This window comes from Bos grunniens, chromosome 2 (assembly GCF_055505025.1).
Source record: "Bos grunniens cultivar Pamir isolate PY7600 chromosome 2, Bosgru_T2T1.0, whole genome shotgun sequence".
In the NCBI taxonomy this organism is placed as follows: Eukaryota; Metazoa; Chordata; class Mammalia; order Artiodactyla; family Bovidae; genus Bos; species Bos grunniens.
This window is the reverse complement of record NC_141166.1, coordinates 74,756,245-74,776,587: the sequence shown is the minus strand read 5'-3', so window position 1 is coordinate 74,776,587 and position 20,343 is coordinate 74,756,245. Positions and strand designations below refer to the sequence as shown.

Below are 20,343 nucleotides of genomic sequence, written 5' to 3'. Positions count from 1 at the left end.
TAAAAGTGCATATAAAAATGAGACAGTTTGAAATTCAGGGCTTATGCCTGTTTTTACAAATTTGAGTAATAAGTTTTTAAAAACTATTCTGACGTACACTGACTGCTTATATTTTCTAAACTCATATTGTTCCTAAAAGACAGCACGGTTCAATTTAGTACTTAATATTTACTTCTTTTTTAAAAATGTGTTTGTGTGTCTTGGTTCTTACCTCAGTGGAGATGACCAAATCACATATTTCTTTTAAATTTAAAAATGGGAAAAAGATGACTCAAATGCTACTTTAAAAAAGATGTTTTCCCAGTTAATGTTGCAACATTTCAGGACTACTGTTCCTGAATCCCAAATACATGGGCTGAATCCACTTTTTCTCACATGTCTGACTTTATTTTCACTTTGGAATTAGTGGTCCTGTAACTTTAAAATTAGTCTGATCCATCTTTTAAAGTTTGTATATCACTTTACCTAGAACATTATTGAAGACAATAATCCAGTTACGATTATGGAACTCCTGTTATATCTGTCACTCCTGTGACATCACACTTGGCATTGATGGTATGAAGATGAATTAGACTAGATACCATTCTCAAGTAGCTTAAAATATTTAAAAATAAGAAATTTTTATAATCAGGTTTAAGAAATCTGGTTAAGAGTCTTATACAACATTTACTAACCAATCATTTCACCAGTTTCGGTTTTATTGTGTGAACATAAAAATAAGCTGTAACATGTATATAATAAGATGGAGCTTGTCCTAATTTTGCCATTTCCCTTGTTGTTGATGGTAGACTCGTTACATCAGGATAGATGGAAGTGTTCCATCTTCAGAAAGAATACATCTGGTTAATCAGTTTCAAAAGGATCCTGAGACTCGTGTGGCTATCCTCAGCATTCAGGCTGCTGGTCAGGTAAGAAGTTTCACGTCTGAATTTGATAATGAAATGTTGAGATAATAAAAAGGCCATTAACCTTAACTATAACTTCCTATTTGGTGTGATAAATACTCATTCCACCTTGAAGAGTGCTAGAAAGTGTAACAGAAGGAGACCTCAACACCTCTGATTATAAGCTTCCTGAATTTTCAAGTAAAGAATTTCCTGAAAGAGTAAAGTTAAATTTCATTATAATGCTTTCCCATGAACTTTTGTATAGCATTTTCTCATCCCTTTCTTACAGCACTCATCTTACTTGGTTGTTTTCATCAGAGTCTGTGAGGCAAGGTGGCCTGAGGAAAAAAGAACTCTCCTGTCTTTCTGAGTTTTTTGTGGAATGCCCTTAGTTTGTTTCTTAGAATTAGGTTTGGCTACAAGTAAATGTAAATCCAAATTAACAATGACTTAAATACACAAAATTTCACTCTTGGATACAGACAGTCCAAGGCTGTTTACCACTCTTAGCAGGTATCTCATCTAAGAGTTCTGCTAGAGCTGATATCTATGATCCAGGCAGCTGAGTGGAGAAAGGCATGCTACATCTCACTGGCCTGCAGTTATTCCCAGAGCCACAACTGTCTTAAAATGAAACTGGAAACAGTAGCCTTTATTGGTCAAGTGTTATGTTACAAAGGGGTAAGAAAAGAATAGATATTGGTCTGTACTACCCACTGTAGAAGGGGACGCTTCTGAACATTTTTCCTACTAGCATTCTAGAATATTTTGATGTAAATATCTAAGCCAGGATATTTAACAGAGGGAAAAGCAATTGGGCATATTGTTGTTAAATATCCAACCTGGTATATGGCAAATCTGGCAACTTCTGTGGATTCTGGAATCTGGACCAGGGCCAAAGTTCTCCTTTTAGTGAGCTAATTGATGTATATAAAATTGTCTATATAGAGAGAATCCATGAAGATGAAGAAGTTGTAGAACTCACTAGGAGTTCTAATCAAAAAGATGGTTGTCTCAACACTTTCATGTTGGATTGAATTTCTAGTAGTCTGAGTTTTATATCTGTTAGAATATTTCAGCCATAGAAAATATTATAAAAAAGAGCTTAAAAGTAGAAATGGAGTACCAATAGCTTGGGAGTAGATAAGTAGGAAGAATCTGGGCAGGAGAGTCTGGGAGTGACCTGATAAAAGACTTTCTGAAATTAAGATTGTACAAGGCACTCACATTCTATTCAAGGCTGTATTCCTGAAGGCCTTGTATAATTCAAAACTTAATACCCTTGAATACTATTAATAAAATCTTCATCAGAATGAAGGAAAGTAGAAAGGGCTTTGTCCTGGAGGTTTCTGAATCTTCCATTGTAGTTTAGTATTAATAGCATCTTTGAGTGATTTGATCTTGCCAACATATTTTCCCTTTTTTCTTGTATGGTCATATGATACTTTTTACACTTCTATGATACTTTTTACTTTAAATGCTACTTAATTTTCTTGCGTTATCTCTGATATTTTGCAGCTTTTCAAATCCTAAATAGCAGCACAGTTTAACATGGTGTTTATTTGACTCTGTCCATGTTTTTATTACTTCTAAGTTCTGTTCCAAAGTGGTTGATCTTCAGCTTGAGAATGAGTGCCACTGTTTAATGAATGCTAATATGATGTTGTTATGTGATATGAAAATATTTTAAGTTAAAATAACATCAGAGCAGCACAGCAGTCATGGAAGTCACTCACAGAAGTTCCAGGGCATGTGAACAACAGCCATGGATTAGATAACACTACCATAATATGGTAGGTGTTCCTGTTGACCACGTAATACCACCCACTACTGTGTGGCAATAAGCATGGTCCACATTTCGCTTGACCTACCCACTTTAAAGTCATGCATTTTTTAACACAGTTTAAAGAGACTTGCATTATTTCATATATTAGTTATAAAACAAGACCTAGTTAATACTTTTAATGTCATACTGTTTCAAACTGATATAAAATACAGTTGCACAAAGATGCAACTGTATTGCATACATCAAGATACAAATCAGTAAACATCAGTCTTTGGGATGCAACATGAGAAATTCCAAAGATAGAAAAGGTTTTGACTGTAGACATGATTTTATTGCTTTATAAAACAGAATAAATTAAATGAATAGAGGATGTCATTGCTCTCTGCCTAGTTGCTATGGATACCATGTGTTAGAATTATATTCTCATTTATAATGTATTTTATTAGATTTTCCAATGGTAATGTGAACCCAGTATACATCAGAGGATAAAGTGATTTTGTTTATGTATACATCCGTCAAACTGACTTTTGAAATACTGAAATACCTTTTAAACATGTACTTTGTAGTTCACCTGACTAATTTGCAGTAAGCAGTCTTCATTTATCTGAATTAAATTTTCTTAATTTGACTTAAAATGAAAGACTGATTTGTTTTTAAGTCCTTCAGTGTTCTCTTGTCCAGTGAACGTACTCAGAAAGACTTTATTATACATGGCTCTATGTTAAATTCTCAGTTTATTTGCATCTCAGTTTCTTTACTTTGGGCTTCCGGGGTGACTGCACTGCAGGAGACCAGGTTTGATTCCTGGGTCAGGAAGATCCTCTGAAGAAGGGAATGGCTACCCACTCAGTCCAGAGAACTCTATGGACAGAGGAACCTGGCAGGCTACAGTCCAGGGGGTCTCAAAGAGTCGGACACAACTGAGTGTCTAACACTTTCACTTTTCACTTTTTTTCTTCACTTTATTTTGCTTAGGGTTTGACATTTACTGCTGCAACTCATGTTGTGTTTGCTGAGTTGTACTGGGACCCTGGACATATAAAACAAGCAGAAGACCGTGCTCACCGGATTGGACAGTGCAGTTCTGTGAATATTCACTACCTTATTGCAAATGGGACTCTAGACACCCTTATGTGGGGAATGTTGAATCGTAAGGTAAAACTTGAATTTAAACCAGGTTACCAACTTTTACTCAGAGCTTATTATCCATAGCTTGTATGAGTTAAGAGGCTGAGTTTTGGTGTTTTCAGGCAAAGCATATATACATACACTGAGATATTGATGTTGATAGAGACCAAGTCCAGAAAAGGCTTCAGTTGGTAATACTTTACCTGCTGTCCTTGGTAATAAGAGAGCAACATGAATTTACTTGTGTTCCTATTGTCTTCCAAGTCCTTCTCTACCATTTTAGAGGCCAGGGGAGGATGAGCTAGTAAGGAAACAAAACATTTTCAAACCCCAAGTCCTTTTTGTAAGCTGAGAACATACACTTTCTCAAAAGCATTCTTGAACCTTGAGTGATTCTTGATTGCTAAAGCCCATGATATATTGAAAAAATAAGATTTTCTTTATTGGATTGCTTGTGACTCAAATGCAAAACCAGGTTACTGCTTAGTAAATGTCATCTGTAAGGCAACCTGTCGTAAAATCTATATGCTTTTCCATCTTACAGGCTCAGGTTACAGGAAGCACACTGAATGGGAGGAAGGAAAAACTTCAGGCCGAGGAGGGTGATAAAGAAAAATGGGATTTCCTGCAGTTTGCTGAAGCTTGGACTCCAAATGAAAGGTCTGAAGAGCTCAGGGATGAAATGTTGTTCACTCATGTAAGATTATATTCTTTTCTATTTATTTTAATACCGTGAAACTATGACTTTACCATATATTATTTTAAATAGTAATTTTCAGTTGTTCATGCTTTTGAAAGGAGTCTCCATGTAAAGGTGGAAAAGCTCTGAGAACTAAAGGATGACTTTGATATAAGGAGGCTGCAAGAGTGGTTTGTATTTTTCAACAGTAATAGATCAGGGCTCACTGTTCAGCTCCTTATAAAAACAAGCCAAGTAGAATTCCTGCCTTCAGGAGAAAATATGGGAGACTATCTCTGAGACCCTGAGGGTAGGGAAAGATATATTAAATTTGCCACAAAAAGTGACATACACAAGTCTCATACTCAGTAAAGATATTTTGCATTACAGTGTTCAAAGTATATAACTTTATACAATTCAGTTAGTAAAACAAACAAGCTAGTAGAAAAAATAGGCAAACAATGAGAGCGTCAGAGGAGACTGGCCTGAATAGACAAAACATGAAGAGAAACTAGCTTCTCCAAAATAAGACAAATTTATAAAGGTACCCTTTTCTCTTTACCATTAGTATGTAATCTATGGTGTGATACTTTGAGATCACATGACTATTACTGTTTCCAAAACCTTTCACGCCTTGGTTTTAACATTCATTGATCTTTGCCTGAAGCAGTTTTGAAATAGTGATTTTTTGAATTCCATCATTGCTTCTTCATTAGCTGGCATTTTTTCTGTAGAGAAAAATTTCTGATTTCCTCCTTTTTAAAAAATATCACTATGAACTTGGGATTCTCTTATTATTTAGTGTGTTATAATCTGGGCCTTTTTTTTAAGATCTGGCTGCAGGAAGCACCTTTATTTTATTTTATTGGGTTTTTGTTGTTGTTTGGGATTTTTATTGAAGAATAGTTGGTTTACAATATTTGAATTTGTCTCAGATGTACTGCAAAGTGATTCAGTTATGTGTTTTTTTCAGATTATTTTCCATTATAGGTTATTATAAGATATTGAATATAGAACCCTGTGCTATACAGCAGGACCTTATGTTTATCTATTTTATGTATAGTAGTTTATATCTGTGAAAATTATCCCATACTCCTAGTTTATTCCTCTCCACCCCCTTTCCCCTTTGATAACCATAAGGTTGTTTTCTGTCTGTGTGTCTGTTTCTGCTTTGTAAGTAAGTTCAGTTGTATCACATTTTAGAGTCCTTATAAGTGCTTGCATATGATACTTGTCTTTCTCTGACTTTGTTTGGTAATCTATAGGTTCATCCACATCGCTGCAAATGGCATAATTCCATTCTTTTTTATGGCTGAGGTGTATTGCTATGTTTCAGTTCAGTTCAGTTCAGTTCAGTCACTCAGTCACGTCTGACTCTTTGCGACCCCATGAATCGCAGCATGCCAGGCCTCCCTGTCCATCACCATCTCCCAGAGTTCACTCAAACTCACGTCCATTGAGTCGGTGATGCCATCCAGCCATCTCATCCTCTGTCGTCCCCTTCTCCACCAGCCCTCAATCCCTCCAAGCATCAGAGTCTTTTTCAATGAGCCTATTTATATCTATCTATACCACAGCTTCTTTATCCATTCCTCTGTTGATGAACATTCAGGTTGCTTCCATGTCTTGGCTATTGTAAATAGTGCTGCTATGAACATTGGGTGCATGTATCTTTTAGAATTAGAGTTTTCTCCAGAGGTATGCCCTGAAGTGAGATTTGGGATCATATGGTAACTCCATTTTTAGTTTTTTGAGGAATCACCATATTGATTTTTCCTTATGACTACACCAATTTACATTCCCACCAACAGTGCACAAGGGTTCCGTTTTCTCCACACCCTTTCCAGCATTTATTATTTGTAGACTTTTTGATGATGGCCATTCTGACTGGTTGTGAGATGATACTTCATTGTGGTTTTGACTTGTATTCTATAATAATTTGTGATGTTGCACTGCAGCTCAAGCATTTTTATGGGACCCAACAATTTTTATTTTGTACCAGGATCCATTTCCTGGTACATTTGCCCAAACATCTGTGCTGGACATGCAGACTCCTTTGTTAGACCTTAAGCATGCTATGGAACTGCTATGGGCCTTGGATTCACATACACAGATTAGAATATTACTTACTTCATAGGTTGTCGGTATTAAGTGACAGATACAGTATGAGATCAAATTGCCAACATCTGCTGGATCATGGAAAAAGCAAGAGAGTTCCAGAAAAACACCTATTTCTGCTTTATTGACTATGCCAAAGCCTTTGACTGTGTGGATCACAATAAACTGTGGGAAATTCTTCAAGAGAAGGGAATACCAGACCACCTGACCTGCCTCTTGAGAAACCTATATGCAGGTCAGGAAGCAACAGTTAGAACTGGACATGGAACAACAGACTGGTTCCAAATAGGAAAAGGAGTACGTCAAGGCTGTATATTATCACCCTGCTTATTTAACTTATATGCAGAGTACATCATGAGAAACGCTGGGCTGGAAGAAACACAAGATGGAATCAAGATTGCCGGGAAAAATATCAATAACCTCAGATATGCAGATGACACCACCCTTATGGCAGAAAGTGAAGAGGAACTAAAAAGCCTCTTGATGAAAGTGAAAGTGGAAAGTGAAAAAGTTGGCTTAAAGCTCAACATTCAGAAAACGAAGATCATGGCATCCGGTCCCATCACTTCATGGCAAGTAGATGGGGAAACAGTGGAAACAGTGTCAGACTTTATTTTTCTGGGCTCCAAAATCACTACAGATGGTGACTGCAGCAATGAAAGTAAAAGACGCTTACTCCTTGGAAGGAAAGTTATGACCAACCTAGATAGCATATTCAAAAGCAGAGACATTACTTTGCCAACAAAGGTCTGTCTAGTCAAGGCTATGATTTTTCCTGTGGTCATGTATGGATGTGAGAGTTGGACTGTGAAGAAGGCTGAGCACCGAAGAATTGATGCTTTTGAAATGTGGTGTTGGAGAAGACTCTTGAGAGTCCCTTGGACTGCAAGGAGATCTAACCAGTCCATCCTAAAAGAGATCAGCCCTGGGATTTCTTTGGAGGGAATGATGCTAAAGCTGAAACCCCAGTACTTTGGCCACCTCATGCGAAGAGTTGACTCATTGGAAAAGACTCTGATGCTGGGAGAGATTGGGGGCAGGAGGAGAAGGGGACAACAGAGGATAAGATGGCTGGATGGCATCACTGACTCGATGGACTTGAGTCTGAGTGAACTCCAGGAGTTGGTGATGGACAGGGAGGCCTGGCATGCTGCGATTCATGCAGTCTCAAAGAGTCGGACACGACTGAGCGACTAAACTGAACTAAACTGAACTGTATGAGAGAGAGCTTACCCCAGTTCTGATACTTGGTAAATACTCAGCTAATGGGCAAAACAAAAGCAAACAAAGAGACAAAAAAAACGAACAACTTTCTTTTTCCAAATCAACTATATTTTGTCAAGTGTTCCCAACGGGTATCACACAGACCCTGTCAAAAGGCAATGTAAAGAATTCGTAGAGCAAAATACTAACAGCAAGGACTCTGCTGCTGGTCTGCCTGGTTCAAATCCTTTCTCTACCACTGATTGGGGATCTTGGAAAGTCACTTAACTTCTGTGTGCCTTAGTTTCCATTTATTATTTATATATATATATATATATACCACCTATAAGTGATATCATTTGATATTTGTCTTTCTCTGTCTGACTTACTTTACTTAGTATGATCATCTCCGGGTTCATTTGTGTTGCTGCTAATGACATTATTTCATTCTTTTTTCATTAAAAAAATGTTTTTACAGTATGTTAAATTTACTCATAAAAACATTCTAAAAATGTATAATTTTTCCATTTTAACAAAGCATAATACAACATAAAAAAACCCCAAACAGAACTCTTGACATTTACAATTCAAAATCAAATTAGCAGGATATTAAATATTTACAAAACTATATCTTTTAAAAAATATTTGTAAAGTTGCATGCAGTTTTGTAGAATTGACATAAAAGAATGGCTCAAAAATGGGAGAATTTTCCTTCATTCTTAAAAAGAGAACATGTCCAATAGAAGCTGTGAAGATTCTTGAGTACACAGGTATTCCATTGTGTGTGTGTGTTTGTGTATGACACATCTTAAACCAATCATCTGTTGATGGACATTTGTGTTGCTTCCATGTCTTGGCTGTTGTAAATAGTGCTGCCGATACATTAGAGTACATGTATCTTTTCTAGTAGAGTTTTCTTCTTTCCTAGATACATGCCTGTTGTAGCCACGTGTTCCGGGAAACAAACTCACTCAGAAGGACAATGTAGATAGTGGAGTGCAGTTTATTACATCCGCGGGCCCAAGTCAGAGTCTCCTCTTAGCCAAGGACCCCGACCAGTTTTTGTGAAAACCTTATATATCCTAAGTGTACATGCCCAAACCCACCTCCCCAAATTCCCTGAAACTAGTCTGAACAAAGGAAAAGAAAGATACGGTCAAAGATAACCCGTGATTCATATGCCTTAGGTCTAGGTAGTTAACAGTGGACAATTATCAATAGGCCTGTGGTCATACCCCAATAAGCATAATAGAATTTATGATTCTATTCGGTTACACAGATAATTAGGGTATTCTTTTAGTTGACGAGAGCCTAGGTATGAGCCCTGGGGCTCTTCCATGGGGGCGGGGGCGGGGGTCTGGTTTTCCAGTTGGTATGTCGTTTCCATAGATACTGGGCGTATAGATCAAAGTCCATGATCCAGCCCAAGATGGAGTCCTGCTTTCAAGACGAAGCCTGTTCTGTCTGTTTCCTCCTTCATGCCTAGGAGTGGGATTACAATTACAAAAAAAAGTAGGGTTTATTTTTTGTAGACTTTTTTAATGATGGTGGTTCTGACTGGTATGAGGTAATACCTCATTCCTACAACTAAAATAGTTTCATAGCAAGGAATACATTCTTCTGCATATATGTAAGGATACATGTACAAAGATGTGTACTCAGTGATCCTTTTTGGAATGCAAAAAATTGGAAACAACCAAAATGTCCATCAATAGGACAATGGCTAAATCAACTGTCACAAGATACTACTTAGAAGTTAACATGAATGACTTAGGTTTATATGTATGAACATGACCATATTTTGAAAACATGATGTTATTTTTTTAATGCACAGCACACACAAACACACAAATAATATTATGTATTTGTGAATACATATATATAAAATAAGATATGTAAACATAGATTGGAAGAATACATATTAAACTTATTGCCTCTGAAAGAAGAGAAGAATGAGTCTAAGGGAGACTAAAAGTGTGGCAGCAGCTTTATCAGAAGTATTTTATTTTAAAAAAGTTCAGAAGTAAATATTAAAATGTTAGTATCTGTAAATTTTGAATGATGGGTATATGGATATTTGTTATATTGTCTGTACAATCACAAATGCTATTTGGAGGCCATATAGCAACTGAATAAGAGATAATATATTAGAGGAGCATATAGTCATTCAAACTGTCTTTTTCCTAGCTCTTCTGGTTCAAAATGGTATGAGAGTTAATGGGAAGTTTAATTGTAATTTCTGAAAGAATTGATCCACTATTATAGGAATGAAATTGAAGTCTGTACACATTTTCTCATAATGCAAAATTAAAATTTTAATCTCAAGTTTAGTTCCATAAAATATATAATGTTTTTTATGTGGAACCTTCTTACATTTTTTTGTATGCTATTTGGAGGGCTAGTACATTTTTCTTTTCTAGGATACCAGAATGCCATTCTGTCACATTTGTTTAAAAAAAAAAAAAAAAGAATTATTTCCAAGATATTTTTCTCTTATTTTAAAAAGTACTTTTATTTTAGTAGTGTTTATTATGTTGTATTTTGGTCTATAAAAATCAATAGATATGCTAGGTATTTTAAAAATATATAACTAAAACCATGATTTGTAGCTGTTTTTCCACTAAAATTTCCTGTTGAACTATGTCTGAGTTCCTTCCCAAGATAAATATTAAGAACTTGAAACACATGTTCCCACATATGTGTGTGTGTGTATATATATATATGTTTATTGTTTTTAGGTGTCTCCAAAGAAAATTATGTATCTGTATAGAAAGTTAAAAAAAAAAAATCACCTATCACCCTTAGCAAATCTTGCTTTTCTTGAATTAGGTGTTTAACCTTTCAAAAGGTTAGTGTTAACTCACACAGATTTCTCAATGCATGCCTTTTACACAGATGGTTTTGTATAGATGGGAATCTTAAAATGAGAAGAGACCATTTTATTCGATTTGCTTTGTATTTGTTTCCTTGTTTGTTGGCCAAGGTGTGAAGTGTGCTTTAAGGACCTTAGGTGAGGTAGCTGCTTATCCCTTTGTCTTTATACCCTCCAGCTTCATGCATCTTAAGAAATGTTCAATTTGTTGAGAAATCCTAAGGAAATTTAACCAACACGTTCTTCTGAGTGCTGCCAAAATTTCAGCATTTCCTATGGGAATTTTTCTATTTATACTGATGTCTTTCAGATCCTTTTTTAAAGCCTTTTTAAAAAAAGTTGCCTACATTTAGCATTTTTAGGATACTTCCAATTTTACCGATTAAACTTTGCCAAATTAACTTTGCCCACTGTCATCAAAAACTTGTTTAACTGAAATGTTGATAACAGTTCTAATTGGATGGTTTTTAATAGCTTACGAATATTTCTGTAGTGTCAGCATTTTAAGGAATGTTCATTTTATCTCTGTCCCAGCGTGTGGCTGCTGCATCTGGAGGTTAGAGTTAGGGCAAAGAAGGACCTCCCAAGGCCAGAGGAATAGATTGTGCTTGTTAGTGTGAGACTTGCCCAGGCTGTCAGCTTTAGAGTAAGGGAGACTTGGAGGCTCCAAGGAGCAGAGAGAGAACCTGTAGGGCAGAGAGAGGATGAACCCAGGCAGGAAGGAGCCTGGGTCCCTGGTTCGCCACAGTCATCTTAACTCTTCCAGTTCATCACATTCAAAACGTTGTGGACTCTAAGAATGATTTTTAGAAAGCCAGTGAATGTGGTGCATCTGACAAATTGGTCTCCAGTGATTTGGGTTTCAGGTGGACTGACATTTAGCATGTGAAAGTGTTAGTTGCTCATTCATGTCCGACTCTTTGCGACCCCATGGACTGTAACCTGCCAGGTTCCTCTGTCCATGGAATTCTCCAGGTAAGAATACTGGAGTGGGTAGACATTCCCTTCTCCAGGGGATTTTCCTGACCAAAGAATTGAACTGGGACTTCTGAATTGCAATCAGATTCTTTACTGTCTAAGACACCTTGGCTTAGTCTTTAGCATATGGGCTTTTGGCAAATTTGTTCCCTGTGGATTGATATAGAGCTAGTATTAGTATGATTATGGGTCCTGGGTACAGGGAGACCTGTGATTGGGAAGAGGAGGAAAATGAAAGAATATTTTCCTGGACAGAATTTTTATATTAATTTTGTTCTTTCTTGTCTTTTTTCTCCCCTGGTGTTCATTCAGAATGACATTGGCATTATCTTTGTCTCCCTCCTCTCTTAATCAGAATATTTTGTCACAGAACTCAGCTTATTAAAAATGTATGGAACCAGGGCTAGCACTATACCAGTGTATATGGGTATAAGTGTACTGGCTGTTAAATGTTAAGTATTTGGTAACAGTAAACAGCCACGTCTTCAATCCCTTCATTGTACTCCCTCACCCACCACCTGGACCTCCCGTGATCCTTCACAGCCTTGGCCTCAAGGACTCTGGTTAATACCTCTGCTGTAGCTGTTATTAAGTATTTAAATAACACCCTGCATAAAATTAATCCATATAAATGTATGAGTCACAGTTCTTTACCCATCCTAGATATATTTACATTTTAAAAAGATTATTTATTAACCCAAATGAAGCTCAAGTTGAAGTCCAACTCAAACGAAAAGAAGTACTTCTACCACCACGAAGCAGGGTGACTTTTTGCACAGCCCAGTTGGCTGTCCCTTCAGTAACCAATTCCTTCTAGAGGCCATCACCAAGGTCACTGTCTCAGATAGGATCCACTTTCTCAAGATTCTTCCTTCTTTCTACACCTTCTTCCACATACATGACTTCTCAGTTCTCTTGGTTTTGCAGTGTTTCGATTTTCCTACATTGGCTTCCAAGGAGTGATAAAGTAGGGCGTCTCCAGATGGAAGGAGAGAAAGGTATGGGCTATAGCAGTCTATATTGTCATTTCCAAGTAATTAAAAGCTGTTTCTGGATAAAATAGAATGAGTGGAGTAATCATATAAAAAGCCTGCCTCTATAATTTTCATTTTCTCCTGCCATCATCTCATGGGTATCTCTTGCTTTAGCGACAGCTGTGGGAAATTGGGCCCTTCCCTTCACCTCTTCTTTTCTCATCCTCTTTTGGCTCTTAATGCATAAGAGCCAGCAGCATCATTTGCCCAGCTACTTAAGTCCCTAGATCACTAGATGGCTCTGAGGTCCCTTTCATTCATTATATATGTATACAAAATAAAATAGCTGAAGAGAAACTTGGTGCATAAGAGATTCACAGATAAGCAAAAGAAAGGACTCTAACTTCATATGGGTGACAAATCCAGCTCCTGCTTAGGATAAATCTTCTTTGGGCGTGGCTTCTCTTCTCCTGTCACTAAGCCAGCATGTGCATGCTCAGTCAGGTCTGACTCTTTTGTGACCCCGTGGACTTTAGCCCCTCCAGTCTCCTCTGTCTATGGGTTTCTCCAGGCAAGAATACTTGAGTGGGTTGCCATTTCCTCCTCCAGGGGGATCTTCCTGACCCAGGGCTCAAACCCGGGTCTCCTGCATTGCAGGTGAATTCTTTACCATCTGAGCCACTGGGGAAGCCCCATTGAGCCAGAGCTGCTTCTATTTCATTACTTCAGACAGCAGTTCTTTCCATTGTGGAATAAATCTCCAGACAGTTTCCAGTTTCAGTCACACTGCAGTCTCTGCTTTCCCTCAGCCATTGTTTTCATTTTGAAGGCTTTTAGCTCAACATCTCCTAATTCTTTCTCCTCACGAGCCTCTCCTTGATTGTCTCATCTTTCTTTCCTTGCCGTAGAACTTCATCATTGACCTGGCTCACAGCCTGCCTTTTCTCTGTCATAGTCTTCAAGTCCCCTGGTCCACTCTCCTCAAGGCCATCTAGAATGGCCTTCACCCAAGGCAAATTTACCTTTGCATTAAAACACCCATATTTGCATTAAAAATCTATAGCATGCTTACCAGTCTGCTGATAAAAAATTCTATGGAACTGAAAAGGAGAGCTCTTTAGCACACTGAAATTTAAAAATATGCACTCCAAATTCAAAACAAACTTTACGTTTTTTATTAAATGCCAACATTGTAAAAAATGTTTGTTTTGTTGACCTAAGAACTGCAAATAAGAAATCATGTCATACATATAAAAAATTACTTTGTTTCCCACGTACTGTCTAGTTGGAAGAAAAATTGTGACAGCAAAAAAGAAAATTGATCACAGGAGCTCTTTATTCATGAAGTATAAATCATTCTTATCCAAAAATCTCTTGTTTCTCAGTATGCTAAAGCACTACTTTCTTGAAGGTTCAGTTCAGTTCAGTCGCTCAGTCATGTCCAACTTTGCGACCCCATGAATCGCAGCACGCCAGGCCTCTCTGTCCATCACCAACTCCCAGAGTTCACTGAGACTCACGTCCATCGAGTCAGTGATGCCATCCAGCCATCTCATCCTCTGTCGTCCCCTTCTCCTCCTGCCCCCAATCCCTCCCAGCATCAGAGTCTTTTCCAATGAGTCAACTCTTCACATGAGGTGGCCAAAGTACTGGAGTTTCAGCTTTAGCATCATTCCTTCCAAAGAAATCCCAGGGCTGATCTTCAGAATGGACTGGTTGGATCTTCTTGAAGGTAACACATCTTAAATCAGAATATTTATTTAGTATGTATTTTAGAATTCAAGCCACTATGTAAACATGATGTAATTAGTTTGCATAATAGCCTAATAATGACAAGAGGGTAGCCTCATTACTGTGGAAACATATAAATATCTCTGTCACAGCTTACATCACATAGTGCTATTATTAGGCATTTTTCTTGTTTGCCTTTGTAACTTCAGTTCACTCGGTGATAATAATTAACATGTACTGTACTCAGTATTCCAAGCCCTTAAAAACTCAAGACTATTTAACATTCAGGGCAGTACCAGAGTCAGATAATATTACCCTGCCCCAATAAAGCTCAGAAAGATTAAAGATTACCTGCCTAAGTTCATGTAGCCAATAAGTAGCAGAGTTTGGATTTGAACTCAGGGCTTTCAGCTACAAAGTCTACCTTCATCAGTTCAGTTCAGTTCAGTGGCTCAGTCGTGTCCAACTCTTTGTGACCCCATGAACCACAGCACGCCAGGCCTCCCTGTCCATCACCAACTCCTGGAGTCCACCCAAACCCATGCCCATTGAGCCGGTGATGCCATCCAACCATCTCATCCTCTGTCGTCCCCTTCTCCTCCTGCCCTCAATCTTTCACAGCATCAGGGTCTTTTCAAATAAGTCAGCTCTTCGCATCAGGTGGCCAAAATATTGGAGTTTCAGCTTCAACATCAGTCCTTCCAAGAATATTCAGGACTGATCTCCTTCAGAATGGACTGGTTGGATCTCCTTGCAGTTCAGGGGACTCTCAAGAGTCTTCTCCAACACCACAGTTCAAAAGCATCAATTCTTCGGCACTCAGCTTTCTTCACAGTCCAACTCTCACATCCATACATGACCACTGGAAAAACCATAGCCTTGACTAGACGGACCTTTGTTGACAAAGTAATGTCTCTGCTTTTCAATATGCTGTCTAGGTTGGTCATAACTTTCCTTCCAAGGAGTAAGCATCTTTTAATACCTTCATAACCTTGCCAAATTATACCAAATGCATTAGCCCATTGTGGATCCCCAATTATTTGTGGAATGAAAAGAAAACTGAAATTGTTCTTTAACCAGTGTTTATAGGATGTGTACTACTGTTATGGACCAGGGTTTTTTGCCTCCTTAATCAACAGAAATTGATCAGAGACCAGATAAGAAAGTCAGGCAAAGCTTTACTGGGACCCCTGCTGCAGTAGAAGGGAGCAAGAATATGCAACAGGTTCCCTTGCTAGCTCTCCCATTCAGGAGGAGCAAGCTGGAGTGAGAACAGGGGTGTGTCCAGAGGTTTGGCTGGAGGGGTGGCTTAGGTAGTTTGCTCCTAGGTAGTACTGAGTACAGGGGGCATGCACAATACCCTGCTTTTGCTCCCAACACCCAGGTTTTGCTCCTGGTCTTCAGAAGTAGCAGTTGGGTTGTTTGATCTTTTTGTATCCTGCCCCAACTGCACAGTGCACACAGTTATTTTTAGTCCCTTGTAGTTTCTTTGTATTTTGTTGCTCAAGGAGCCATTTGTCCAGTTGCAAGGGCTGCAGCAAAGGGTCCCAGGTCCCACCCTGTCTCTCCTACCACAGGGCATTCAAAGATTATTCATTATATAAACATTTATTAAGATTATTATATATAACTGTTTCACTTTGCTGTACAGCAGAACCTAATACTATGCTGCTGCTGCTAAGTCACTTCAGTCGTGTCCGACTCTGTGCGACCCCATAGATGGCAGCCCACCAGGCTCCCCTGTCCCTGGGATTCTCCAGGCAAGAACACTGGAGTGGGTTGCCATTTCCTTCTCCAATGCATGAAAATGAAAAGTGAAAGTCATGTCTGACTCTTAGCGACCCCGTGGACTGCAGCCTACCAGGCTCCTCCGTCCATGGGATTTTCCAGGCAAGAGTAATACTAATACTATAAATATATACAAATCAATCATACCCCAATAAAAATTAATTTAAAAAAATTTATATGAATTGCAAATCAAAAACCACGAATACCACTTCACACCCACTAGAATGACTAAAATTAAGAGAAACAATGTATATTGGCATAGATGTAGAAAAATTAGAACACTAATACACTGTTGCTAGGAATGGAAAATGGTGTAGCCATTTTGAAAAACAGCCTGACAGTTTCTTAAAGTGTGAAAACACAAATTTAATGTATGACCCAGCAATTCTACTTCTAAGGGAATTAAAAACATATATCCACATAAAAACTTACACGTAAATGTCATAGCAGCATGACTCATTATAGCCAAATGTTGAGAACAGTCCAAATGTCTATCAGTTGATTAACAGATAAACAAAATATGGCGTGTGTGTGTGTGTTAATTGCTCAGTCCTGTCCAACTCTTTGTGATCCCATGAACTGTAGTTCTCCAGGCACATCTGTTCATAGAATTCTTCAGGCAAGAACACTGGAGTTGGTAGCTATACTCATCTCCAGGGGATCTTCCCAACCCAGGGATCGAACCCAGGTCTCTTGCATTGCAGGAAGATTCTTTATTGTCTTAGCCACTAGGGAAGCCCTATACATATGTGTATATATATATCCATCCATACAATGGAATCTTATTCTGCCATAAAAAGGAGTGAAGTTCTGATGCATGCTATAACATAGCTTAACCCTGAAAATGTTATACTAAGTGAAAGAAGACAAACACAAAAGGCCATATATTATTTGGTTCCATTTATATTTTGTGGCCAGAATAGGCAAGTCCATAGAGATACAAAATAGATTAGTAGTTGCCAGGGCCTTGAGAGAGGGAGGGAAAGAAAGAGACTGCTTACTTGGTTTGGGGTTTCTTTTTGAGGGTGATGGAAGTATTTTACAAGAGTGGTGATGGTTATATAATTATACTAAAAGGCACTGAATTGGATACTTTATAAGAGTTAATTAGTAATAGTATATAAATAGATTACATCTCACTACATCGGTTGTTTTAAAAAGACTGTCTCCTAGGTGCAAAAATAAGGAAAACAACTAACTTTCTTTTGGAGCTTACTCTTTAACTGGGAAAGATGATTGTAAGTGAATCATTTTAATGCAGTGTAATAAATGTGAAAACAGGCTCTGGGAACATAGGATAGAATAAATAACTACCTGTGGGAAGCATATGAGCTGGATTATGAAGGATGAGATCAAAAGAAAGTGGAGCCACACACCCACAGGCACCATGATAGTTCCAAGGCCAACCATAAGAGTCAAAAAGTGGGTGATGCCCAATCCCTGGAATTCCCCAGACCTTCCCCAAAATAGCTGGAAGACTCCTCCAACTCATTAGCTTATAAAATTACCCAGCCCTATAAAAACTGACAGTCCCATACCCTGGTGCCTCTCTTGCCTTCCAAGATGGCCCCCATCTTGTTTATAAAGTGTATTTCCTTCACTTAAAAAAATAATAATAAAGAAATGGGTCCTGGTTCAGGCAGAGAAACACTGAAAGCATGTGCCAAAGCCTAGTGATAGGAACAGACATCCTGACAATGGGAATTCCGTGCAAATGTGAGCGTATGATGAGAAGTGAGTCAAAGTAGAGGAAGCCTGAAACTTTGGCACTGATCAGATGGAGGGGGGCCCATGCATGCCCTGCCAGGAAGTTGGACTTTATCCTAGAAGTAGTGTAGTGTCATCAGAGCCTCTTAAGCAGATGAATAGCATGATCAGATTTGTTTTCTAAAGATACTCCTCATGGCAGTGTGGGAAATGAACAGGAGGGAGAAGAGACAGAGGTTCTTAGAGGCAATGGTAATTGGGGAATGGATTACTTCTGCCTCCCTCCCATCCAGTTTGAGTCTGTGGTAAAGGGATTTTCTGTCTCCATCCTGAGGGCTTCCTCCCCCAACCCCTGGAGGGTGAGTTGTTAATCTGAATTTTTTTCAGCCTGAGAACTTGGGACACAGTTCAGGGCTAGTGCTTCCCAGAGGTGTGCTTCTCTTGGGCCGTGTCTCCACCGGAAGCGAGCCCTGTAACCTTCTCTGCTGCTCACTTTGGGGTGAGAAGTAGGAAGTCCCATTATGGCCTTGGGTTTGGCTGGTTTCTTTCATACACCTTTTTACCAAATTTTCCTGGGGTGCTTTCAGGCACTTACAGGTCTATTAATAAAGCCAGTTCCTTTTTATTCACAAGGCTATTACCAAATGGAAGTCCCCTTTGTCAGGGACTCCCAGCTGGAGTCTGGGGTACTGAACTCCACCCTGAACTCCTAACAGTGATAGTGGTAACCGAGAAAGAAAAACTGCAGACATTTCACAGGTAATATCATCACAGTGAGGCCTGGGAGGAACTTGGCAGCAGGTGCAGGAGAAGCAGAAGGAATTGAAGCGGGCATGTAAAGGAGATTCCATAACTAGAGGCATGCAAGTAGGTAAGGGCAGGACAAACGGAAGCCACAGGAAGTGATCCAGTTTAGTCTAAAACTGAAGAGTCCATAGCAGAGGTGTCTGTGTGTGCGCTCAGTCGCGTCTGACTTTTTATGACTCCACAGACTATAGCCCACCAGGCTCCTCTGTCCATGGGATTCTCCAGGCAGGAATACTGAAATGGGTTGCCATTTCCTCCCTTAGGGGATCTCAAACCCATGTCTTCCTGGGTCTCCTGCAATTGGCAGGCAGATTCTTTACCACTGTGCCACCTGGGAAGCCCATTAACAGAGGATTTCATGTTAATTTGATAAACAGGGAAGAGCCAAGGACTGTGATGGTGGGAAGTGAGCAGGTCTGCGGACAGGGTGAAGACCCACTCAGCCCCTCCGGAGTCTGAGGCACCTCTGAACAGCTTAGCTGATGTCTGTGAGGCATTTCGTTGGTTTCTTCTATGCCCACTGAGAAAACGTGCTGTGCCTAGGTGCTGCTCACTGCCAAAATTTTAATTAGTACATGGGAATGGACGTTGTGCGAAATTTGAAAAAGTCATTTCTTTTTAAGGAGAATTTAAATTCATTTCTTCAGTCAGATGATTGCCACTCTACTTTTCTCACTCAATATCGCCTGGCTTGTTTATAAGTGTTAGTGAACTGGCTGTTTAGTTCCAGTTCCAATCGTCAATCATCCACTGTTCTGGAGACCAGCAAGATATCATGGTCGCCCACTTGTAAACTATGGTTTTGTTCACTCTTTGGGGAGCAGGAGAGGACAGGCATGAGGCGGTGCTGCTTTCTCCCAGAGCTGCCCTTTGATCAAAGTCCATTAACCCCGACACCAGGGCTTTTGTTGGTGGCGTGTGCTGCACTGGAATGGCACCAGGCTTTGAAGTGCTTTATTGTTTTTTTGTATGAGTTTTACCAGATTTGCTTTTCCTTTCCTTCAGTTCTAATAACTAACTTTTAATCCTGTCATCATGGCAGGGGATTTGTCTCTAAAAAGCAGTTGTTTACCATGGTGCAAAATGGAACAAACATCTTAGGTCCCTGAACCTTTCAAATAAACACACACATTTCGCCACCTTAAGCATTTTGCAGGTTTTGTTCCCAGCGCTTCTCACCAAAAGCAATATTTTTTCTTTTGCTTTTCAAAAACAATATTGAACAAAAGGCAGGAACATAATAACTCAGTGTCAGCTTTATAACTGAGGAGAGGAATATGTTCTTCTCTTTCCTACACTTCTTATTACACGGGCATGTTGACTTAACTATATTTTCCCCAAAGCCTTGTGATAAAAATTACCATAAGCTTAGACTACTCTTCCTATTTAGAAACATGTACTTTTAAGTTCCTTTTTATCATATTTTAAAAGGGTCACTTAATATAGTTATTTCTTTATAAGAACAGTCATGATGAGTTAAAGCATTTGTCAGTAATTTGTTCCTATACTGTCTCTTCTGAATGCTAGAATGTAGTTATAAAAGACAAAAGACTTCTTAGCTCAATCTTGCTATTAAGTAACAGAGTTTTCCTAAGTCATAAAAGTATTGTCTTTCTGTGTTCCTGATATCTTTACCACTGAGAAATGCTGATAACATGAACAAAGTTGGTAATTTTTCAATCATA

At 38.8% G+C, this 20,343-nt stretch overlaps 1 protein-coding gene across 16 annotated transcripts in view; it reads left to right on the top strand.

Moving 5' to 3' along the window:
- ZRANB3 (zinc finger RANBP2-type containing 3) overlaps positions 1-20,343 on the top strand; it is a 301,572-nt gene that overhangs the window by 231,053 nt on the left and 50,176 nt on the right. For all 16 annotated transcript variants that reach the window (XR_015145498.1, XR_015145502.1, XM_086350708.1 and 13 more), the window contains 3 exons: positions 789-908; positions 3,649-3,828; positions 4,346-4,498. Coding sequence is in view for 14 of the 16 variants with exons in the window: in XM_086350708.1 (XP_086206834.1) it covers positions 789-908; positions 3,649-3,828; positions 4,346-4,498 (453 nt within the window). In the remaining 2 variants the exon portion in view is untranslated. The remainder of the gene's footprint in view (positions 1-788; positions 909-3,648; positions 3,829-4,345; positions 4,499-20,343) is intronic.